The sequence below is a fragment of the Podarcis liolepis genome, assembly GCF_965112155.1.
Source record: "Podarcis liolepis genome assembly, chromosome: 18".
Classification (NCBI taxonomy): domain Eukaryota; kingdom Metazoa; phylum Chordata; class Lepidosauria; order Squamata; family Lacertidae; genus Podarcis; species Podarcis liolepis.
Window position 1 is genome coordinate 12247933 of NC_139572.1, and position 24106 is coordinate 12272038.

The 24106-nt window shown below is 51.3% G+C and overlaps 1 protein-coding gene across 3 annotated transcripts; it reads left to right on the forward strand.

Moving 5' to 3' along the window:
- The first annotated feature begins 7 nt into the window (after positions 1 to 7).
- Positions 8 to 18089, forward strand: SPPL2B (signal peptide peptidase like 2B). 3 transcript variants are annotated; one of them, XM_083483853.1, is made up of 16 exons: positions 121 to 216; positions 1169 to 1300; positions 2931 to 3050; positions 4523 to 4705; positions 9666 to 9755; positions 9947 to 10086; positions 10661 to 10803; positions 10892 to 10988; positions 12392 to 12508; positions 12901 to 12982; positions 13195 to 13269; positions 13525 to 13587; positions 14075 to 14174; positions 14531 to 14608; positions 15556 to 15716; positions 16615 to 18089. In XM_083483853.1, exons 3-16 carry the CDS (start codon positions 2949 to 2951, stop codon positions 16924 to 16926), a joined length of 1743 nt encoding a protein of 580 aa, XP_083339979.1. In that variant the 5' UTR covers positions 121 to 216; positions 1169 to 1300; positions 2931 to 2948; the 3' UTR covers positions 16927 to 18089. The 3 variants fall into 3 exon arrangements, 2 of the variants coding, with proteins under 2 accessions (XP_083339978.1, XP_083339979.1); XR_014520999.1 differs by lacking the exon at positions 1169 to 1300 and having other exon boundaries at positions 8 to 216; positions 15556 to 15791; XM_083483852.1 differs by lacking the exon at positions 1169 to 1300 and having other exon boundaries at positions 8 to 216.
- The last annotated feature ends 6017 nt before the right edge of the window (positions 18090 to 24106 follow it).

The window sequence follows — 24106 nt, forward strand, 5'->3', positions numbered from 1 at the left end:
TGCGCCCAGAGAAAGAGAGCGCGAGGGAGAGAGCGGCTTCCTTTCCGGGTTGCTGGGTAACCGGGCGCTCACTTCCGGTGTGTACCGGAAGCAGAACCTCCTCCCTCCCCTCTCGCCCCTCCCCCCGGGTTCCAGGGAGGACAAAAGGCGGCGATGGCGGCGGCTTCTCTGGGGCGGAGAGCCCTGCTCGGGTCGTGGGTGCTCCTGGCGGTCCAGGTGAGGAGGAGGAAGAGGAGGCTCCTCCCTAGGGTCCGAGAGGCGGGGTCGGGGCTCGGCTCTTCGGCTGCCCTTCTTCCACAGTGGGAGGCGGGGCTTCTTCGGGGGGGGCGTCTCAGTTGCCCCCTCCGCGAAATGGGCCGAGGCCCGCCGCCTCGCTCTCCGCGGCGCCCCAGAGGCGTAGGAAGCGGGCCATTTCCACCTGGGGCGCTAAGGACCCCCGAGGGTCTTCCAGCCCAACCCCCTGCAAGGCAGGAATCTCTTGGTCCGGGATCCCGAGATTGGTTTCGCATGTTGCACCACTTCCCTTGGAGCAAAGCGGAGCGCTAGTCCTCTAGCTAATGCACAAGGCGGCTTAGAAAGCCAAGTTTCTTAGAGCCTGGTGCTGATAACGGCAAGGTTGCAGGTTTGATCCCCGCTTCGACAGCGTCATATTCCTGTGCTGCAGAGGGTTGGACTAGATGATCCTCAGGGTCCCTTGCAACTCCATGAAAACAGTTGTGCAGGAAGCTGGTTTGCTGTGCTCAGTCTTTGGGTGTGGAGCCAGGGCGCTCTGCCCTGCTGAGCTGCAGGACCTTTCCCTTTGAAACAAAGAGGGCTGCTAGTCCCCAGCTCAGCATCACCTCCGCACAGGCTGGCAGCCAATGGCTCTCCAGGAAGTACTGATTCTGGATCCTGCATGCACAGCAAGCATGCCATCATTGGGATGCAGCCCTTCCCTGCTGTTGGTGAGGTAGCTTTTCGGGTTTGAGGGTCATTTTTGGTTAGGTCCCCAGCAGTAATGGGCTTAGGAGTTGCTGTGTGGAAAAGTCTGCTGGCAAATGCTTTGACCAGGAGGGAGGGAAGTGTGAAACATATTCAGAGAGAGAGAGAGAGAGAGAGAGAGAGAAATAGGACATAGCGCTTGGGTGTTGACAAGTGTATGAACTGACCTGCTGCCCCAATGATGCAGGTTGGGCTGTGCCCTGCGCCTTGGGATGGTGCTGCTGCTGCTGTCACAGCCTCAGTGCACTAGGAAGGGGTCTGCAGGGTCAGCCCAAATGGGTTGCTCAGCCCACAAATCTTGTTTCTGCGCTGGCAGAAGGTGAGCATAGCCGCTTTCTCCAGGAGACGCCCCAGGGAGGCTCCTTGGGCCAGGAGAGAATCTATTTTTGTCCCTTGCCCTCTTACTTAATAATTTATTAAAACTATATACCGTTGTTTCATAAACTTATACCACAGTGGTTTGTGACAACATAAACAGCATCAAAGAAAGTTAAAAACTAGATAAAAGCAAAAATAAAAACACCTAATCTTTGTCTTGGGTGGGGGAAGACACTCTGTTTAAAATTGTTGTTCCTGTGAATTGTTAGCTAGCCTAGTGGCCCTCCTGGGTCATGAGAACGCTGCCATCCTGGGTACACCTCCCCAGGAAAGGTGGTGGTGGGACTTAATCTTGTGGGGGATGCTTGCGGGGAAAGCTGGCCTTTTTGCTGCAATGAACTTAATTTGCCTTTTTGCATTTAGCAACTGGTAGGGATCCCCCATCCAGCTGTTTGGGGGTGCCAGCATGTGCCAATGACTGCCCTCACCTGTAGCTAAACAGCCTCTTCTGCAAAACAAAAACCTCATTCAGGACATTCAAAGTCCTTTGCAGCTGCTGTTGTGACCCTCTTGGCAAGTAGATATTTTGCTAGGGTGAGGAGAGAACTGGTGATATCCCGGCTGGCGCCAGGTAAGGTGTGGTCGAAGAACTGAGCCGCCTCAAAGAATTTCAGGAGAGAAGGGTGTGATAGCAACCACCACAAAGTCACGCATCCCAAAGGGCTCCCTTCCCCCCCGGTTGTTGGAGAGCAGCCAGTGGGTGGAGTATTGAAGCCCCCTGAGAGACAGGATCGTGCACCTCGGGTGCAGTGGCTGCAGAAACGGCATGCCTTGGAAGACCCCAGCGGGATGGGGCCTTGCCCTCAAGGGATTCCCTGCAGCATCCAGCTCTGGAGAGCCAGATGGAGACAAAGACCTGAGCCCTCTAATCTTACACCCACAGCAGTTGAGTGGCCGGTTCTTCCCTAGTGAAGGAGAGAGAGATTCCCAGCCCAAGTTGCCAACTCCGGTCACGATGCCCTTGCATGCCCCCCTGTTGGCTGACAGGGGGTCTGCCCATGAATCCTGGTGGACAGCAGTGTGGGAAGTTCCAAAAGCATCCTGCATCCAGATCGTGTGGGCACCTGGGAACCTGCAAAGTTGATGGGAAGTTGGAGTGATGTGCAACCCCCCTCGCTTTCCTCTTGCTGCCTAGTTCTGGCCCCTTTTGGGTTTTCATTCAGTCCTGTGCGGAGAGTTTTCTCCCTCGTAACACTAGGACTTGTGGGCCTCCCATGAAGCTGAATGTTGGAAAATTCAGGCAGGTGAAAGACAGGACTAATTCACACCATCTGTAGAACTCCCTTACCTAGGAGGTAGTGATGGCCACCAAACTTAGATGACCTTGAAAGAGGATTAGACAAATTCATGGAGGAGAATAAGGTTATAAATGGCTGTTAGCCAACCTCCGGGGTTGGAGGCAGAAATGCTTCTTCATCCCAGTTGCTGGAAGCCACAAAAGAGGTCTCTTGTGCTTGAATCTTGCTTGCTGGTTTCCCTTTGGCCTTTGGAGGCTTTTCTTTCATTCTTATGGGAGGTGAGCCCGGATGCTGCCGGAGTGATGGGAAGCAAGTCTTCTCCCTCTTTTCCAGGTCTCCTGTGAGTTTGGTATGGTCCGCGTCTTCTCCGAGAAGGGGAGTTCCAAGGGGAAGGACTACTGCATTCTCTTCAACTCCCAATGGGCTCATCTGCCCCATGACTTGGGCAAGGCGGTGAGTGGCTCCTGCGGCACCTCAGCTGGCAGGGTGGCACCTGCCCTGCTTATCATCACTGTTTACATCTCTAGCCCATCCTTGGTCAAGTTAATGATTAGTCACAGAAAGTCATAGAAGCACAGAGTTGGGAGGGACTGCAAGAGTCATCTAGTCCAGAGGTTTTCAACCTTTTTGAGTCCACAGTTCCCTTGACCAACTACATTCTTTCTGCAGCACCCCTGTGGGGCTCAGGAGCCCAGTTGTGTCACCCCTTGCCTGCTGAGTGGGCAACCTCTCACCCTTTATCGAACACCCTCCCTTATGGAGGGTTCCCTCAGCCCCCTCTCCTCGGGAGTCCTCTGGGCAGAAACAGCTGCCGCCCCTGGTCTCTGAGCTGCCCCCCTGCCCCACAAGGAAGCACCCCCTAGCCAGCCCCAGAGGCACCATTCACCTGGGGAACTTGCTGCCAGAGCTGCTGCAGCAAACAACTGTCCAATTTTTGGGAGACAGGGATGCAAGAGGGCATCATAGGAAGGAGGAAAGGCACCCCTAACCATCCTTCAAGGCACCCCAGGGTGCCACAGCACACAGGTTGAAAGCCAGCCCCTGATTAAGAGTCATATGCAGTGCCACACATAAACTTTGAAAACCTTTTGTGTGTTTGTGTAAACGTATTATTATTTCGTTTTGTCAGAGAACAATTATAACATGAGACAAAAATTGAAAGGTGAGAAACCAAACTACAAAGCAGCCATGCAGGATGAGTCCCATTGCCCAGAGGTTAAAGTAACAAAGTCCAAGTGAAGACTATCACAATGTTATCAGATTATTAAGCCTAGTTCAAGATTTGCATGGCTGGGGATGAGGGTTGCCTTGAAAATGATGGTTCTGTTGTACATGCATAATAAAGGAATGCCAAAGCATATTGAAAGTGTCTGAAGATGCTAGTCCTCACTGAAATCTCAAATTACACGTGATATACCAGAGAGGTGCCAAGCACATAGTGTAAGAGTTAGGATTGTTTTCCATTAAGTTGCAATGACTATTCGATCTGCCACAATCCTATATGGGACCAATTCTTCTGGCAATCTATCATAAAAACAGTTCAGTAGCATTAATTTTGGACAAAAAACAGTAGTGATCATTTCGGTCAAATTCAATTTCTCCCTTGCAGATCTTGGCACACATGCTTCCTGATGTGGCAGGAGCTGGTCCTTCAAGGATTGGGCTCCTAAGTCATTTAGGAGTTTGTAGGCTAGCACCAACTCCATGAATCAGAGCACCCTCCCCTTGGGCCTCAGCTGGTGCCTGCTTCGTGATCATTTTGGCCCTGGGGTGAATCACCTTTCTTTGCTCAGGCCTGTTGGAGCTGCTTTGTTGCATTTTGTGCATTCTGAGCTTCCTTTGTTGTTCCTCTGAAGGCGAGGAGCAGCTTAGAGGGCTCAGTTTTCCTCTCCTCATGTTCTCCTCTTCCTCCTTTCCTCCTCCAGTCTCTGCTGCAGCTGCAGGACCAGACGGCCTCCGTCCTGTGTGCTCCTTCAGACGTTCCCGATGGCGGCTTCAGCAGCACCATCCCCATGGTCATGCGGGGCAACTGCACATTCTATGAGAAAGTCCGGCTGGCCCAGATCAACGGGGCAAGGGGGCTGCTGATCGTCAGTCGAGAGAGGCTGGTGAGTCCCCGGGGAGGGGCGGGCAGAGAAGGCGACACTTCTTCCTGCTGCCAGCCTGGCGGGAATTCATAGAATCATAGAATCATAGAGTTGGAAGAGACCACAAGGGCCATCGAGTCCAACCCCCTGCCAAGCAGGAAACACCATCAGAGCACTCCTGACATATGGTTGTCAAGTCTCTGCTTAAAGACTTCCAAAGAAGGAGACTCCACCACACTCCTTGGCAGCAAATTCCACTGTCTAACAGCTCTTACTGTCAGGAAGTTCTTCCTAATGTTTAGGTGGAATCTTCTTTCTTGTAGTTTGGATCTATTGCTCCGTGTCCGCTTCTCTGGAGCAGCAGAAAACAACCTTTCTCCCTCCTCTATGTGACATCCTTTTATATATTTGAACATGGCTATCATATCACCCCTTAACCTCCTCTTCTGCAGGCTAAACATGCCCAGCTCCCTTAGCCGTTCCTCATAAGGCATCGTTTCCAGGCCTTTGACCATTTTGGTTGCCCTCCTCTGGACACGTTCCAGTTTGTCAGTGTCCTTCTTGAACTGTGGTGCCCAGAACTGGACACAGTACTCCAGGTGAGGTCTGACCAGAGCAGAATACAGTGGCACGATTACTTCCCTTGATCTAGATGCTATACTCCTATTGATGCAGCCCAGAATTGCATTGGCTTTTTTAGCTGCCGCGTCACACTGTTGGCTCATGTCAAGTTTGTGGATTTCATGCTGACTATTGGTGATCACAGCATTCCTTTCTAGGTGCTCACAGACTGTTTGCTTAATGATCTGCTCCAGAATCTTCCCTGGTATTGATGTCAGACTGACTGGGCGGTAATTATTTGGGTCCTCTCTTTTCCCCTTTTTGAAAATAGGGACAACATTTGCCCTCCTCCAGTCTGCCGGGACTTCGCCTGTTCTCCAGGAATTCTCAAAGATGACTGCCAGTGGTTCTGAGATCACATCTGCCAGTTCTTTTAATACTCTTGGATGCAGTTCATCTAGCCCTGGAGACTTGAATACATCTAAACTAGCCAAGTATTCTTGTACTATCTCCTTAGTTATTCTGGGCTGTGTTTCCTTTGCTGAATCATTTGCTCCAAATTCTTCAGGTCGGGCATTGTTTTCTTTATCGGAGAAGACTGAGGCAAAGAAGGCATTGAGGAGTTCAGCCCTTTCTGTGTCCCCTGTTTGCATTTCACCATCTTCTCCTCTGAGTGACCCCACTGTTTCTTTGTTCTTCCTTTTGCTACGAACATACCCACAAAAGCCTTTTTTGTTGCTTTTAACCTCTCTAGCAAGCCTGAGTTCATTCTGTGCTTTAGCTTTTCTGACTTTGTGTCTACACGTGCTGGCTATTTGTTTGAATTCCTCTTTGGTGGTTTCCCCCCTTTTCCATTTTTTGTACACATCCTTTTTAAATCTTAACTCGGTTAAAAGTTCTTTAGATAGCCACCCTGGCTTCTTTAGGCACCTTCCATGTTTCCGTCTCATTGGTATTGCCTGAAGTTGTGCTTTTACTATCTCCCTCTTAACAAACTCCCAGCCATCATGAACTCCCTTTCCTTTTAGTATTACTTTCCATGGGATCTCACCCAGCACTTTCCTAAGTTTTATGAAGTCAGCTTTCCTAAAGTCAAGAAATTGAGTCCTAGTATGCTTGGCTGCTCCTTTCCGCTGTATAGTAAACTTCAGAAGAGCATGATCACTCGCGCCTAATGATCCTTCCGCTTCTACCCCACTAACTAGGTCATCAACATTGGTTAGGACCAGATCTAAAATGGCTGTTCCTCTTGTTGCTTCTCCCACTTTCTGGACAATGAAGTTGTCTGCAAGGCCAGTGAGGAATCTGTTTGACCTTATGCTCTTGGCTGAGTTTGACATCCAACAAATATCCGGGTAATTGAAGTCCCCCATTACTACTATCTCCCTTCCTTTTGCATGCTTGGCCAACTGTTCCAGGAAGGCATCATCTATGTCCTCCGTTTGGCTTGGGGATCTATAGTAAACTCCCACAATGAGGTCTCTGTTATTCTTTTCTCCCTTAATTTTGACCCAAATGCTCTCACTTTGGCTTTGAGGTTCTAAATCTTGGATCTCTTCACAGGTATACACATCCCTGACATATACCGCCACTCCTCCTCCTTTCTTGTCTGGTCTGTTTCTCTGAAATAGATTGTATCCCCCCATTATTACATTCCAATCGTGGGACTTATCCCACCAGGTTTCAGTGATGCCTATTATGTCATATTTACAGTTACAGATAGGTAGCCGTGTTGGTCTGCCATAGTCAAAATAAAAAAAATCCTTCCAGTAGCACCTTAAAGACCAACTAAGTTAGTTCTTGGTATGAGCTTTCGTGTGCATGCACCAGGTATCTGAAGAAGTGTGCATGCACATGAAAGCTCATACCAAGAACTAACTTAGTTGGTCTTTAAGGTGCTACTGGAAGGAATTTTTTAATTATGTCATATTTAGTTTGCTGTACCAAGAGCTCAAGCTCATCTTGTTTATTTCCCATGCTTTGCGCATTAGTGTACAGACATTGAAGTCCATTAATCATTCCCCCGTGTCTCTTATTTAAGGATTTTTTCCTCCCACCACTAGGTCTGCGTGCTGTTTGCTCCATTTGGTCTATGACATTTGGATGATCATTTTCATCAATTGATAGACTCCTACCTTCAGGAGCACTGTCTCCCTCCCCCACATTAGTCAGTTTAAAGCCCTCCTGATGAGGTTTCTGAGATTTTTGGCAAAAACATTTCTCCCAACCGTTGTGAGGTGCAGCCCATCGCTTGCCAGAAGTCCATCTTCAAGAAACTGCAGTCCGTGATCTAAGAATCCAAACTGTTCCTGTTTACACCATTTGCGAAGCCAGCTGTTCACTTCCACTATTTTTCCCTCTCTCCCTGGGTCACGTCATTCAACTGGGAGGACAGATGAGAGGACAATTTGTGCATTTAATTGCTTCAATATCCTGCCCAGAGCTCGTAGTCTCTTTTGATCTTCTGGAGGCTATTTCTTGCAGTGTCATTGGTTCCCACATGAACCAAGAGGAAGGGGTACTTGTCAGTGGGTTTTATGATTCCTTGCGGTCGTTCAGTTACATCTTGGATCTTAGCCCCGGGGAGACAGCACACTTCCCGAGACATCTTGTCAGGCCCACAGATCACTGCTTCTGTTCCCCTCAGTAGGGAATCCCCTATCACCACTACACGCCTCCTCTTAGGTTTGGTCGGGGTTCTTCCGTGAGCTGTCCGTTCCAAAGTCGCCTGCACATTCCCTGAGGACTGACTTTGCTGCTCGTCTTCATATACCTGATCGACTGTAATGAGGGAGAGATCCTCAAATGGAGTCTGCTCTTCGTCTTCCATGCTAGGGGAGAGGACCTCCAAGTGATTGTATATTTCTAAACAATCAGAGCGAACCCTGGGCCTCCTACGTCTTTGAGTCACGTTTCTCCATATATCTGGCTCCTGTGTTGGTGAACTAGCCTCCTTCTCAGGGGAGTCCCCTGTCTCCTCCTTGGTGGAGACGGTGTTCTCTGTTGCTTCCAAGAAGAGCTCCAGCTCTCTAATTCTTTGGAGCGTAGCTACACGTTCCTCCAGTTGCTGGACTTTGTCTTTTAAGAGGGCAATCAACATGCAATTGCTGCAGGTAAAGCTGCCTGCAACCTTTGGCAAGATGGCAAACATTGCGCAGGAACCGCAGGCGACTGCAGCTGTTCCCTCCCCCTCCATCTTGAGAACGTGTCGTTAGGGGTGGCTACAGCGGTCCTCCATCATAAAAAGTGTGAAGACAGGACAAATAACTCCCCCCTAAAAAAACCTAGGTCTCCTCCAACAAAAGTTTGAGACTAGCTCCCCTAAATCTAAAAGATGGATCAAACTGCCCTGCTAGCTCTGATAAGCTCCTCCCACAGCTAATCACCTTCCTCAACAGAAACCCTGCCCCCTCTGACCTTTGCACGGGGAGAACAGCTAATCAGCCACAAAGAAACACACACACACACACACACACACACGAAAACCCTTTTTGGATTAGGGCATTCTTTCCACCTTTTCCCCTAATGGGACCCATTTCTTCTTCTTCTTCTTCTTCTTCTTCTTCTTCTTCTTCTTCTTCTTCTTCTTCTTTTTCTTTGTACCTGCCCATCTGTACTCTGGCCCACTTAATCATAACTTCCTTCACCTCTTCATCTTTTAATTCCCATTCTAATGACAAATTGTATATTTTATATAATATCTTTTTGGGTTTTTTTTAGTAATTGTGTTTGTAATTTTGATTATTCTTTGCCAAATCCAATGATTTTATCCTTCATGAATAGGTGATCAATTTGGTAGTATTGTAGCCATGTGTTACAATACTGGCTGAGTGCTTCATAAAAACCTCTTATGAAGGCTTTACCTGCATCCCATATTGTTTATTTTTAATACCTGAGGAGACAAATTCTTGGCCTAGTTTCTTATTTTCTAAAGCCCTTTCTCAGGTTGCAATTGCATCTCCCATCCCTGGCCTGGCTGGCATTCTGCCCCCTCCTGGGCATTCAGCTCCATCTCTGCCTTGTCCTTGGCTGTGCGGTTCTACTCATCTGACTTTCCTTTTTAATTTTCTTCGCTTTCTGCATGACGTCCCTTCTTCTGAGATTAATGTCCCCCTTCAAAATCTTTTCTGAACAATTAAGAGTTCTAAGGAAGCCGTTCATCTCCTCTTCTGGAGCTGGGAGGCGCCCTCCCCCCTCCTGCTGCTGCTCTTGTGATGCGTTTTGCCCCCAAATGCGCAGCAGCCATTGATGCGCTAGGCTGGGGGTGAGTCATGTGAGCTGGGTGGCCTGTGGTAAACAGAGGAGGATTGGGGCCTGCATGCACTCTGAGTTTGACACACCATTTGGCTTTCAGGATAGGCAGGCTGGGAGGGTGGGGCGTGTGGGGCATCACTTTGCTCTTCCCCCTCACTCCCTCCAGGTCCCGCCGGCCGGCAACCGCAGTCAGTATGAGGAGATCGACATCCCAGTGGCTTTGCTGAGCTACGTGGACATGCTGGATATTGGCAGGGTGAGACCCCGTCCGCGTTCCCAGTCAGGGTCACAGGGGCATTGGGGGCAGCACTGCTTTTGGGGCCCCCAAGGCCAGTCACACACTGGCATTTCCTGGAGGACGTCCTGTTCCCCAGAGGGTAGCTCTTTCCTGGGCCAACTCTTTTTTAGGGTCAGCTGAGCTCCCTTCTCTCTCTCCCTCTTCCTCAGAGCTTTGGGCCCTCGGTCAAGGTGGCCATGTATGCCCCCAACGAGCCAGTCCTGGACTACAACATGGTGATCATCTTCGTGATGGCTGTGGGGACGGTGGCCGTCGGAGGCTACTGGGCAGGGAGCAGGGATGTCAAGAAGTGAGTTGGGGCAGGGGGCCAGTAGAAGCCCCTAAGGGTCATCCAGCCCAGCTCCCTGCAGAGCCATGGGGCTCATCCTGCATTCTTGGCTGTTCAGAGCGGCTCTCTCTGGAATCAAAACATGGGGGACCTCTGAAGAAGCTGCCACCTGCTAAGTCCAAGACACCAGCCCCTGGGAATACATAGAAGGCGTTTGGTGAGGTCGAGGCAGCACAGGATCCAGGATTCGTAGGATTCCTTGCATCCATGCCCAATCATTGGGCTCTTGGAGGGAGTCACTGCTAGGTTTTCCTCTCATGACTTCTCAAATAGCCTGATAGGTTGCCTCCTCCATGCGTTTCCCATGGAGCCATTGGCTAACATCCACATCTCATGGCTGCAAATGATTTCGTGAAGCGTGGAGACAAGCCCTGCTTTGCTGGGGGGGGAGAGAGGCCGGCAGCCCTGAGCATCATTTTAGCGTTGCTGAGCCCTCGTAGGATGCCTCCCCTCTTGTCGGTTGGCCCCTCCATGAGTGGTGCAGTACCAGCAAGCGCCTCCAGCCTCGGATGACCTCGTCTCGTCTCCCTTGCAGGCGGTACATGAAGCACAAACGGGATGACGGAGTGGAGAAGCACGAGGACGAGACAGTGGACGTCACCCCCATCATGATCTGCGTCTTTGTGGTCATGTGCTGCTCAATGCTCGTCCTGCTCTATTACTTCTACGACCACCTAGGTACTTGCACTGGCTTCTCGGTGCTGTTCAGCCTCTCTCCAGCCCCTTGTCTTCATTCATCTTTCCTTGTCCCCTTTCCCCCCTGCAGTGTATGCCATCATTGGGATTTTCTGCCTGGCGGCTTCCATCGGTCTCTACAGCTGCCTCTCCCCATTCGTCCGAAGGTTTCCTCTGGGGAAATGCAGGTAGGAGGCAGAAGACAGTCTTGCTTTGCCACCTTTGGTTAAGTGGCCCTGGCACATGAAGCTTGCGAGGGCCAGTGGATTGGGTTCAAATCCTGCCTGGCCATAGACACCCCCCCCCCCCCGTGGAAAGAATCAGGTTATCAGAGCATGAATGCTAGTGGGGGGCTGGACAGAACCCCAAACCCTCCTCCTTTGGGACTTGGGAGCAGCTGTGCTTTATCCTTCCCTCTCTGATATATTTTTATTTTCCTGGCTGCAAATTATTAATGTGTGGGGGCTGTTGGTTTTTGTTGCTGCTGGTCTTGTTTAGCAGCCAGTATCTAGGAAACAAGCTCTGAATTCTTAAATGCATTAGATGGGCAAGACGTGGATCTCTTGCTTCTCCTTGTACCTGTGGGGCAGGGCGGGATCCCCTCTTCCGTGGCTCTCTGGGCTCCCTCCCGACTCTCAGCTGACTCATCTGGACAAGAAAAGGGACCTTGTTGTTGCAGAAAGGTCCTCACTTCTACTGCAGAAAGATGAAAGCAATGAAAGACAGTGCCTCATCAGATCTCGCCCCTGGCAATCAGGCAGAAAACCCACCCTCTGCGTTTTGCAAGTGCACAAATGCCCTTTCCAAGAGCAGTTGACTTGTGGGGTTTTGAATCGGTGCAAGGCAGGTCTGGCTGTATTTGCTTCCTTCTGCTGGGATCTCTCAGATCTTTTTGCCTTTTTCTTGCACAGGTCAGACAAAGAGAGTGGTGGGGACTGTTCTGAGCTACATAGAAGATCTGAAAGTCCTGCCCAGGACAAAAAATGAAGGGCATGAACCCTGAGCGCAGCCATTTATTATTATTTATTAAATGCGTGTATTGCCCTATATCTGCAGACGTCAGAGCTGTGCCCCTGTTTGTGGGGGCTCCTGTATTTGGCCCCCAACCCATTTTCCCTTGGTTTTCAAAAGCCTCCACACCAAGCGTGGGGGGAGGGGGGTTGAGTGGGTGGCACTGAGCAACTTAAGAGGAAGGAAGGTTGTCTTTTTTAAGCATCCCTGAGCCCATAGAATAGAAAAAAATTGTCTGCTGAGTTTGGTGACCTTGGCTTGGTGACCTTGACTGACAGCAGCTCTCGGGCTGTGGCCTTGGGCAGGGAAGGCTTTTCCCCAACACCTCCTCCCCTGGAGACTCTGCCCGTGGGCATGGAGCATCTGTTTGGCATGCAGAAGGTGCCAGGCTCCCCAGTAGTAGCATCTCCAACTCAGGCTGAGCAAAGACCTGCTGCTGCCGGCCTGTGGGGGCAGATCTGCGCTCGATGGAACAGGCCTGACTCGGCGTCAGGCAGCTCTCTGGGGTGGAGGCTCCAAGAGGTCCCTCTCCCACTTGCCAAGTGGGGTGCAGGCCTCTCACCCCGCCTCTTGTCCTCAGGGTCCCCGACAACAACCTGCCCTACTTCCACAAGCGCCCCCAGGTGCGCATGTTGCTCCTGGCTGTCTTCTGCGTCGCCGTCAGCCTGGTCTGGGGCATCTTCCGCAATGAGGACCAGTGAGTGATGCGGTGCTTTTCGTGCTCTCCCCTTGGTGGAGGGGACCTGTCTCTTTGAAGAGCCCCTTGCTCCCCCCACATGCTATTTTGCACCCCTCAGCTGCATCAGTTGCTCCAGAAAGCAACTTTTTCCTCTGCTCTTCCCCTTCTCCATCTCTGCAGTGTCCTCTTGGGCACAGGGCGAAATGGGACGTGTTGCAGGGCAGAGGGAATGTCCAGAACCCCCCACCCCAGCTGGCCAAGGGGACTCTTTCTTGAGAGGAAGTGGGATGGGGGGAGGAAGGGTGACCGGAGAGAGCCCAAGGGGAAGTGGCTTGACCCTTCTCCCTCGGCTGTTGGAGGGGGTAGGGCTATTTGCCCTCTGCCCTGAGCCATGGCCATTCCTCCCCCAGGTGGGCCTGGATTCTGCAGGACGCCCTGGGAGTTGCCTTCTGCCTTTACATGCTCAAGACCATCCGCTTGCCCACCTTCAAGGTAAGGCCTTGGGGGGGGAGCTTTGGGGGGGCTCATCCCCAGGACGGTGGAGAGGGAGGCTGACATGGGCCTCCTGGCTTGGCCTGAGGCTACCTCTCAATGTACTCTGCGACTCAAGAGCCAGAAGAAAGCCAACCTGGGTGAGGGGGGAAGGCAGAATCAACAGTGAGCCTCTGGGAATGACACCCCTCCCTTTCCCTCCTGCCCCCCAGGGCTGCACGCTGCTCCTCCTGGTCCTCTTTGTCTACGACGTCTTCTTCGTTTTCATCACGCCATACTTGACGAAGGTGCATAATTGGCCTGACAGGGTGGGCATTGCAAATGGGGGTGCGGGGCTGATCGGGAGGAGTCAGAGTTGGGCTGGGTCTTTCCGCTGGGGCCATCGGAAGCCCCTTCCCAATTCTCCGATGGGGATTCTTTCCCCAGAGAGGCTTGTCTGATACCCTCATTGCATGTCTTCAGGCACCAGGCAAAAACATTCCTCTTCCCCCAGGCCTCTTTCTTTTTTTGTCCTCTTGCCCCTCCTCACATTTTCCTTCCAGACAGGAGAGAGCATCATGGTGGAAGTGGCTGCTGGCCCGACAGACTCCGCCACTCACGAAAAGGTGAGGGGCTGCCAGAGCGTCCCGGGTTTTGGTAGGGGGAGATGGCCTCTTCTTGGTGGACAAAATGGAGGCGATGCAGGATGAGCCTGGGAGAAGCCCAGGGGTTGGGGGGGTCATGGTCCAGACACGTAGTGGGTCCAGGATATCCCCACCCCGTCGGATCTAGACCCAGAATGGCCCAGAGACTCCTCAGCCATGAGGGAAGAGGTGTCGGGAAGCACCCCTGGAGAGCAGGCAGGTTCAGTATTGGGTTCTGGTCAGGCCTGAGAAGAGGCACTTCTGGGGTTCCTCCATCTTTCTCCTTGGGCGCAGGGCGCTTTCCCCATGCCTGGGGGGGCTTTGGGTTGTGCCATCCCCTGTCGCCCCCTCCTTGCCTCAAATGCCAGATACCCTCCTCTGTGGGGCAAGGGCTTGTGGGAGGTTTGGCCCCGTTTGGGACAGCAGAGGGGCTGCTTGTTGACCTGGATGGACCCCCTTCCCCTGGCAGCTTCCGATGGTGCTGAAGGTGCCCCGACTCAACTTCTCTCCTCTGGCACTGTGTGACCGACCCTTCTCCCTCCTGGGATTCGGGGACATTCTGGTTCCAGGTAGGCCCTCTCCCTTCCCACCTTACTGGGGGGCGAGGTGGCTTTGGGGCTGAGCCCCCGCTCGGCCTGCAGAAGGCAAAGAAGAGCCCCTCAGCCTGGCCCTAAGAGAAGGACTGGCAGAGGAGAGGGCAGGGTCCCTTGGGGCTGGTCCAGTGGGGATGCTGCCCTCTCCCTTGAGGCAGCTCAAGGGAACAGCTGCCCCTAGAGGCAGTCTACCTTTGAGGGCCAGGCCAGAGGGACACAGCCTCCCTGCTGCCCCACTTGGAGGATGCTGGGGGGGGGGCCTCCAGGGAGTGTCCCTGCTTGGCCTTGTCACTCCTTCCCTTGCCTCAGGCTCCCTCCTCTTTCCTCCCCAGGGCTCCTGGTGGCCTACTGCCATCGCTTTGACATCCAGGTCCAGTCCTCCCGGGTCTATTTTGTCGCTTGCACCATTGGTATGTCTGGCTCCCCCCCCCCCCATCCTTGCCAACACCTGCCTTCCCCCTTGGGAAACCCAGCCTCTTCTTCTTACCTCTCGCCCCACCCTGGACTGGCGGAGTTCCTGCCATGAGCTGTGCTGAAAGCAGCAGCTGTGCAGGCCTCAAACTGCAGAGCCTGCCAGTAAATTCAGTGACAGCGCCGCCTTTCAGCTCTTGTCCTGAGAAGTGGCTCTCTTGTGGGTGGATCAGGTCCCTTGGGAGCCCTCTGGGTGCAGCCCATCTCCACGTGTGCAACAGGACTGACAGTGTTAGTGCAGTCTGGAAAGGATCCCTGCATTGTTTTGCCCCTAGCAGCAAGTTTTCTCCCAGCAACGGGGTTCCCATAGCATCAGACTTCTTTATTAGGCTCTGAAGGAGAGAAGGGTGGTGACTGTTATAGGCTGGGTGATAATTAATATAACACCCAAAATCAGCTTGACATTCTTCTTGTGATATCGGTTCCATAATTTTTGACCTGGCAATATATCACAAATCATGATGTGGTTGTATGCATAGCATAGCTATTCAAAAAATCCTGATGGGGGAAAAACTGTAAAGCCAGCCAAAGCCTCTCCGTAGCTCCATCCTCATTTCAGACATCATAGCACATCAGTCTGTCACAATATTTAGCTGGTGATATATCACAAAATTGAAAGCCAAATATTGCCCAGCCCTAACTGCTCCTCTGTCCAGATGGCTGAAGAGCAGAGAGGAGGAACGATTCTCTGTGCTGAGTTTTCCTGCCTTTCCGTTATAATTTATTATGTTCCATAAATCCTTGAAGCAGAGCTGGAAGGGGCAGAGGTGTTTATTCCCATGTGAGAATTTACCCACAGATGAGATGAGAAAGACAGGGGGGCACTTTCTGGGTAACTGCAACTGAAAAGGAGCCCCCGCCTTCTCTCCCCTGTCTCCCACTGCAGCCTATGGCCTGGGCCTCCTGGTGACATTTGTGGCGCTCGCTCTGATGCAGAAGGGGCAGCCGGCGCTGCTGTACCTGGTGCCGTCCACACTCCTCACCAGCTTCGTAGTGGCGCTCTGGCGCAAGGAGCTGCCCATGTTCTGGACGGGCAGCGGATTTGCGGTGAATACCACTTTGATATGAGTCTCCTCCAGAAAAGGCCAGTGTTAGGATAAAAGCCCCCTAACTAGAATTAAAGTTGAGTAAAACTCTTGTTGGCATTATCCTCCACCCCCCAAAAGGGAGTTTTTTGGAAGTGGCTTTTGCAGACCTCCCTCCTCCCCCAAAAGGAGGCCACCATACATGGCTGGGGGTGAGGGAGGATGGCACATGGGGGGGAGGGCAGAGAAGCCACAGATGGCCAGCTTTCCTCCCCACATGTCGTAATTCCTGCATTGCATGCAGTTGGACTAGACGACCCTCAGGGTCCCTTTCCAGCTCCACAGTTCTTCTCTGTCACTTGGGCGGGGGGCAGAGGGGTGCCGTCTTGGAGAGGGGCAAGAGGCGTTCATGGGTGTTGCTGGATCAGGCCTGAGGGCTCCCCTGAGCCCAGCTGGACACCCCCAAGGGAAGCCCACAAGCAGGAGCCCTTCCGCCTTCCAGAGCCCAGCTGCCTTTGTAGTGCCACCGCCCAGGGCTCCCATGTGGGGAGAGTTGCTGCTGTCACACGGGGGGGGGGGCGGCTTCCTCTGGGGGGCAGGACTGAATGCTCAGCTGGGTGGGCCTGGGGCAGGATCCAGCCACTGGACTCCTCAGATGCCCTCAAAAGGCTGGTGTCAGGCTTGGAAGTGGAGATGGGGCTGGCCTGGGTGAACTGCATGAGCTCAGGCCTATCCTGGCAGCCCCCCTGGTTCCATTTGGGCCAGTCTAGAGGGGAGCTGGACACTCCTGGGTGTCCTGGGCTGAATGAGGGGAGCGTCTGTACAAAAGCACGGATGTGTTGTAGTTACCCTTCTCTCTCTCTCTCTCTCTCTCCCCCCTCCCCCTCTCCCCTGTAATGTGGGGCTGCTCCTGCTTATAGAAAGACCTACCTCAGCCCCCCTTGGTGATCTCCCCAGTCAGCTGCCCTGCGCCCCCCAAGGAGGAGGCTTCTCCGTCGTCTCGCCCAGAAGCCAAGGACCAACCAGCCACCCCGACTCCCGTGGAAGAGATGGTCGGTGGCGGCAGCCCCGCGGACGACGGAGGAGAGGCGCCTGGCTCTGCCCCCTTCCTGGGAGAGGAGCAGGAGGAGGCGGTAGCTGCACAGACTGAGCCCACAGAGGCTTCCCCACAGCCGCCCCATATAGAAGAGCCTGGCGCGTGGGAGGACGGGATCAAGAGCCCCTCTGACTAGGAGACCCCTTTCGCCCCCATTCCTCCCTCCCTTCCCCATCACAGACTAACTTGAGACTAACTATGAGACGGACTCTGCCGCCTTTCGCACCCAGCACCGACGTGCACTACGTCCCTTTGGCCATCGAGCGCCGGGAAACTGTGCAAAGAAGAGGACAGGTGCTTCACTTCTGGCACCCCCCCTTCCCCAAATATGGTGCTTAATGAAGGTCCCAGTTAGAATTTCAGCGATAGTTTAAAAGCAAAATAGCAGACACCTTTCCCTTCCTGTCTCATGATGCTGGGATAGTATTCAGATAACTTTTCCTAGGAAAACATAGGCAGTATTTTGAGCTTGGGGGGGACGGATTGTGCTGGCGTTGCTTTAGGATCACTGGGTGGTGAAGAGAGGAGGGGACCCCCACCCCGCTTCCTGCTTCTTTTCTGGCCATGTCTGGGCTGGATTCTGTTGCTTCCAAAAGAGCTTCTCTCTCCCCCCCCCCCCCAAAGGATCTCTGGTTTCTGCCGTTCGCTTTGCTTCATTTGCCCTCCCATCGCACACTTTGGCTGCAAAGGCGCCAAGGAGCAAAGGCCACTGGGAAGGGTCTGCTCCACCTTCCTTTGTGGGGTGGGGGCAGTTGGGGGCACCACCTCAGAGCTTGTGCTGTGGGGGGCGCTGGTCCGCTCTGGAGCTGCTCTGGGAATCTTCTGCGTGGGACACCCCCCCTCTCCCACCTTTGGCAACAGGGCAGCCCAGCCCTGGGGGAGGAGGGGGCTGATCCTGTGTGGACACCCCCTCCCTCCTCTCTAGGTCTCTTTTGGGGGGGCCCTTTCCCCTCTGTGGGTCTTTCTGTGTATCTCTCCCCCCTCCTATTATATCACGTTGCGTGTTGTTGGTGACCCTTTTTTTGTTTTCTGGACTCAGACGCAGCAGCTCTGCCACATCTCCCGGCTTCTGCAGAGCACATGTCGGGGGGGCTGCAGCCACCACCTCCCCCTTCCTGGGTCTGGAGGGGGGGCTTCCTTCCCCTCCCCTTTTGCTTGTGCAGAATGATGGACGCTTGTCTTAGACACTGCAGGATTATGCCTTAATTTAAGCCATTTTATAAATAACGTATATGGGACTTTTATTTTACAAAAGCCGGTTGGGAGAATAAACTTGACAAAGCATCGGTCATGGACACAGTCCGGGCTCTGGAGTCTGTTTGTTCACCCCCTCCATCCCATCTGGGGGTCTTCTGGTTCTTGAAGCTCCTCTCAGCATCTCCTAGGGAGGCGGAGGGGGTGGTCTAGGCTGCTGGGACACCCCCAGGCGCCACGCAGGCAGAGGCCCCCACTCCTGCGTCAGGCAGGGAGGGGACGTTGGTTTCTGCAAAAGGGAGAGGGGTGGAGTTTCCCCACAAGGGCAAGTGGTCTTAGTGGGTTGGCCTTTGGGACCCCTTCCCACTCAATTCCCCCCTGCCCACTCAATTCCCCCCTGCATTTTTTATTTTAACTGTTGGCCAAATTTGTCTATCGACCTGTACCTGTAGATCGCAGGGCTGTTCACAATATAAAATTGCCATTTAAATAAACAAAGTACAGAATAGAAATGAGAACAAAGACAACCTAATAATCCCTGGAAGTCACAGGAGAGGAGTGGCTCTGATCCTGCTGGCAGGGTTCCCATTGAAGCACCTGGTCGGCCGCTGGGTGAGGAAGGACCCCCCTTGGCCTCATCCAGCAGCTGCCTCTTCTGCTGGGATTCCCCACGGCAGCGTCTTCTCTGGGCCCCATTTATTCCTGCTCAGGAAGCCCTGAATTCAACAACAAAAAATTTCACTGGGGCAAAAATGGCAAGTAGGCATTCTATTGTGGCAACCACAGCCCAGGTTTAAGGGAGAACCCCGGAGAAAGATCCCGTCCGTCCCAGGGAGGGTGCTACGTGACTGCAGCTGTCCTTTGGTACACGCTGTGCTCCCCATCCTGCCGCCGCCTCTCAAATCTGGCTCTAGGCAGCAGCTCCGCACAGCTGAGCTCTCTTCTTGGGTTACTGCCTGGCTTTTGAAAGGGATGTTCAGGGCAGCCCCACTGTTAGCGCCATGGCCCAGGGGAGCCCTGAAACCAGAAATGCCAGTTTTGAAGGAGAAGGAAGGATGGCAGGCTTTGAAAATGTGTGATCCAGGGAGGGGGAAATGGCAACACTCAGCTAGGGACTTGTCTGCCATCTTCCACTTCCTCTTTCAGGACTAGCTGCTTATCAGAGCCGTGGAGCACAGTGTTGTTTGCAGGTGGGGGTGTCCGCAGGAGATTTGGAAAGGAGCCAGCATTGATACAGGTTTCTGGAGAAACAAATCACTTGCTTCACAGATGAAAGCTGTGACCCAGGCTTGCAGGTTGGTGAGTTCCTGGACAAGGATGTGGTGACGTCCTTTGGTCCTGGGGAGAGGACTATGTTGCCAGCAGAAGGTTCCACATTCAGGCAGCAGCACCTTCAGCCACTTCTCCCATGCCAGGAAATTGCTTATTTGCAGAAGCATGGCTTGCTTTTTTGTGAGGTTTCCCCCTGATCCTGGCCTAGTGCATCCAGGGGGCCCTTCCCCCCTCGGGGGGGGGGCAATTCTGCCTTGCTCCCAGGGTTCAGCTATTGGTGCTACAACTCCTCAGGGAGCCTCCTGGGCTGCCGGGCCCCTTTGCTGGCAGCGAAATGGAGATGGACAATGGGTGGCCTGGCAGGGCGCCCAGAGAGGGGGGGGGGGGGGGCTCCCATCCCAGCCAGTTCAAAGGCTCCACTGGTGGAACCTGAATGTGACTCATCTCAGCTGCAGAGAATCAAAGACTGCCGGATGACAATGATCTCTTGTTCTCATCCATAATGATAAGCAGGTAACACAGGTGGCCTCTGTCTCTGCTCTGGCAGCAAGAGGCTCTGGGGGGGGGGGGCGACATCCTCCTCCCTCTGCACCAGCTGATGCCTACTTGCTCAAAACCATCTTTTTCACAATGACCCTTCTCCATCCAATTACAGGGCGGTTCTCCATCTTCTGATCAAATCAGCAGCTCACCCCACACTTCCCAGGGCATTCCACTTTCCAAACTGGTTTTCGCGGTTTCTTTAAAGGACAGATAAAGGGAATTGGCTCTGCTCAAGTGACAGGTGCTTCAGGTTGCTTGCATTGTGCCCAGTTGTGCTTGGATTCCTCTGCAAAATAGCAGCATCCTGGAGGCTGGAGACCCTGACTCAGCTCCAGCCATAGTAAGGAAAGGAAGGGGGATCTACCAGTGGGTGCTGACCTACAGTACTTTGGCAATCCCTTGTAGCCAAGGAAGATTGTTTTCCATGAACATGGTTTTAACAGTGAGTCTGTAAGTGACTGTGGAAGCCAGTTCTGGATCCACAGGTCCTTCCACAGTGGGGACATTGGTTTCCGGGCAGGAGTTGTTCATGGTGAGGGTTTGCCAAGCATGCTTTCCTCTTAACATGTTTCTCCCTTTTGTCCTGAGTTCGAGTGTCTTCAAAGTCCATTCCTTCCAGTAGCACCTTAAAGACCAACTAAGTTAGTTCTTGGTATGAGCTTTCGTGTGCATGCACACTTCTTCAGATACACTGAAACAGAAGTTGCCAGATCCTTCTATATAGTGAGAGGGTGGGGAGGGGTATTACTCAGAAGGGTGGTGGGAATGGGTGATTGGCACCCATTGCAGTCGTTAAGAGTCGTCAACAGGCTCATCTCAGCTATCTGCCAATCACCCATTCCCACCACCCTTCTGAGTAATACAGTGGTGCAGCACTTTGGGTTTTTGGATGCTGAGCGATGAGCCAAGCTTTTTGTAAGCTTCTGCGAAGATATTTAGGGTGGTTTGGAGGTCATCCTCTGAGTGTGCACACACTATGTTGTCATCATCATATTGAAGCTCTATGACAGAAGTTATGGTAACCTTACTCTTTGCTTTCAGCCTACTCAAGTTAAAGAGCTTTTCATCTGTTCAATATACTGTATTGGCCTGAATATAACCCTCACTTTTTTCTGAAATTCTGACTGTGAAAAGGTAAAGTGCAGCTTATATTCACGACGTTACAGTATGTAGCCAGGAGTGCGGGGCAAACAGTGCCAGCAGCTTGGCAAAGCAGCTCCCACCCCGTTCATAGTCCCCCAGAGAAGGGAGAGAGCGAGGAAGGGGAAAGGCTGCCGGCAACACAGCGTGACTCCCCACCCCACCCCCAGTATGCAGCCAGGAGCAGTGAGGAATGGAGCGGCTTATATTTGGGTTCCTCCCCTTTTTTTATTCCCCCCCTCCAATTTTAAAGGTGTGGCTTATATTCGAGTGCGGCTTATATTCGGGCCAATACGGTATGATTTCTATTCTCGTGGGGAGTTTGACAAAGTGTAGGATCATGGCAATTAAAATAATAAATAGAGCTGGGGTGATAACACAACCCTGTTTAAAACCTGATCCTACTGTTCACTTTGAGAGTTATTGTTATCTGTGAATCATGGAGGAGCCAAAGGATGTTCACAAATTTATTTTCAGAAAGACAGTCCACAGGGCAGTGTGATTTACAGTGTTGAAGGCCTTAGTCAGGTCAATAAACACCATATATGGGGGTTGGTTTTGCTCTCTGCATTTTTCTTGAAGCAGTCAAGTGGTGAAAATCATGTCCACTGTCCCCCTAGAAGGTCTAAAACCATTTTGGGATTCAGGAAGGGTCGTCTCGGATATTGTTAAGAGATGGTTTGCTAAAATCCTTGCAAAAATTTTGCAAGCCGCAGAGATATGCCTCAATAGTTTCCACAATCTGTCTCCTTTTTTAAAGAGATTGATAATATTGGCATCCCTAAAGTCTGCTGGGATCTCTTCTCCCATATTTTTTCGATGAGCATGTGAAGTTGTTGTGTAAGTTCTATTCCACCCACTTTGAAGACTTGGGCAGGTATCCCATCAGGTCCGCTGGCTTTGTTGTTTTTAATTTGGTTAATAGCTGTACACAACTCTCCCAGATTTGGAGATACTGCAAGCTCATCTTTTTTTTTTTTTTGCAGAATTTTTGAGAGGACCTCAGCAGCTACAGGGGAGTTGCGGTTAAGGAGATGTTGGTAATGTTCTTTCCAGCACAGTGCAATAGCTTCCTTATCTTTTAGAATCATAGAATCATAGAGTTGGAAGAGACCACAAGGGCCATCAAGTCCAACCCCCTGCCAAGCAGGAAACGCCATCAGAGCACTCCTGACATATGGTTGTCAAGCCTCTGCTTAAAGACCTCCAAAGTAGGAGACTCCACCACACGCCTTGGCAGCAAATTCCACTGTCAAAACAGCTCTTACTGTCAGGAAGTTCTTCCTAATCTTTAGGTGGAATCTTCTTTCTTGTAGTTTGGATCCATTGCTCCATGTCCGCTTCTCTGGAGCAGCAGAAAACAACCTTTCTCCCTCCTCTATGTGACATCCTTTTATATATTTGAACATGGCTATCATATCACCCCTTAACCTCCTCTTCTGCAGGCTAAACATGCCCAGCTCCCTTAGCCGTTCCTCATAAGGCATCGTTTCCAGGCCTTTGACCATTTTGGTTGCCCTCCTCTGGACACGTTCCAGTTTGTCAGTGTCCTTCTTGAATTGTGGTGCCCAGAACTGGACACAGTACTCCAGGTGAGGTCTGACCAGAGCAGAATACAGTGGCACTATTACTTCCCTTGATCTAGATGCTATACTCCTATTGATGCAGCCCAGAACTGCATTGGCTTTTTTAGCTGCCGCGTTACACTGTTGGCTCATGTCAAGTTTGTGGTCAACCAAGACTCCTAGATCCTTTTCACATGTACTGCTCTCAAGCCAGGTGTCACCCATCTTGTATTTGTGCCTCTCATTTTTTTTGCCCAAGTGTAATACTTTACATTTCTCCCTGTTAAAATTCATCTTGTTTGTTTTTGCCCAGTTCTCTAATCTGTCAAGGTCGTTTTGAAGTGTGATCCTGTCCTCTGGGGTGTTAGCCACCCCTCCCAGTTTGGTGTCATCTGCAAATTTGATCAGGATGCCCTTGAGTCCATCATCCAAGTCGTTGATAAAGATGTTGAATAAGACCGGGCCCAAGACAGAACCCTGTGGCACCCCACTAGTCACTCTTCTCCAGGATGAGGAGGAACCATTGATGAGCACCCTTTGGGTTTGGTCAGTCAGCCAGTTACAAATCCACTGAGTGGTAGCATAGTCAAGACCGCATTTTACCAGCTTCTTTACAAGAATATCATGGGGCACCTTGTCGAATGCCTTGCTGAAATCAAGGTAGGCTACATCCACTGCGTTCCCTTCATCTACCAGGCTTGTAATTCTGTCAAAAAACGAGATCAGGTTAGTCTGACATGACTTATTTTCCAGAAATCCATGTTGACTATTGGTGATCACAGCATTCCTTTTTTTTTTATAAAATGTTTATTAAAGTTTCACAAATTATATAAACAAACACCATAATACAAACAAACACAAACAAAAAAAACCAAGTATAATTTCAAATCCTTATTTTCTTAAAACTTACTTCACCGACCTCCTCATACCTCCCCTTTCTGCATTCCAATTTCAAATATTAGTTCAGCAAATCCTCACCCTTAATTTTATCTAATTGTTAACCTTTCTTTTCTTTTAACTTAATCTTTACAGCTGTAATCCACTTAATTTCTAAACCAACATCATTCTAATATTCATTAATTTTGCAATGTTTCTTAAGATAGTTCTTAAATTTCTTCCAATCTTCTTCCGCCGTCTCTTTCCCCTGGTCCCGGATTCTGCCAGTCATTTCTGCTAGTCCCATATAGTCTATCACCTTCATCTGCCATTCTTCCAAGGTGGGTAGATCTTGTGTCTTCCAATACTTTACGATGAGTATTCTTGCTGCTGTTGTAGCATACATAAAAAATGTTCTGTCTTTCTTTGACACCAATTGGCCGACCATGCCCAGGAGAAAGGCCTCTGGTTTCTTAAGGAAGGTATATTTAAATACCTTTTTCATTTCATTATATATCATTTCCCAGAAAGCCTTGGGCACGTCCACCAAAGGTGAAAAAAAGTACCTTCAGTTTCTTTACATTTCCAACATTTGTTATCAGGCAAGTGGTAGATTTTTGCAAGCTTGACTGGGGTCATGTACCACCTATAAATCATTTTCATAATATTTTCTTTTAAGGCATTACATGCTGTAAATTTCATACCGGTGGTCCACAACTGTTCCCA

What these genes read in the sequence shown, in the direction of transcription:
- SPPL2B (XM_083483852.1), top strand. Translation starts at nt 154, where the DNA reads ATGGCGGCGGCTTCTCTGGGGCGGAGAGCCCTGCTCGGGTCGTGGGTG. An exon ending in GGGAGCAGGGATGTCAAGAA is followed by an intron (nt 10,087 to 10,660) that starts GTGAGTTGGGGC and finishes TCTCCCTTGCAG; the next exon opens with GCGGTACATGAAGCACAAAC. An exon ending in ACTCCGCCACTCACGAAAAG is followed by an intron (nt 13,588 to 14,074) that starts GTGAGGGGCTGC and finishes TTCCCCTGGCAG; the next exon opens with CTTCCGATGGTGCTGAAGGT.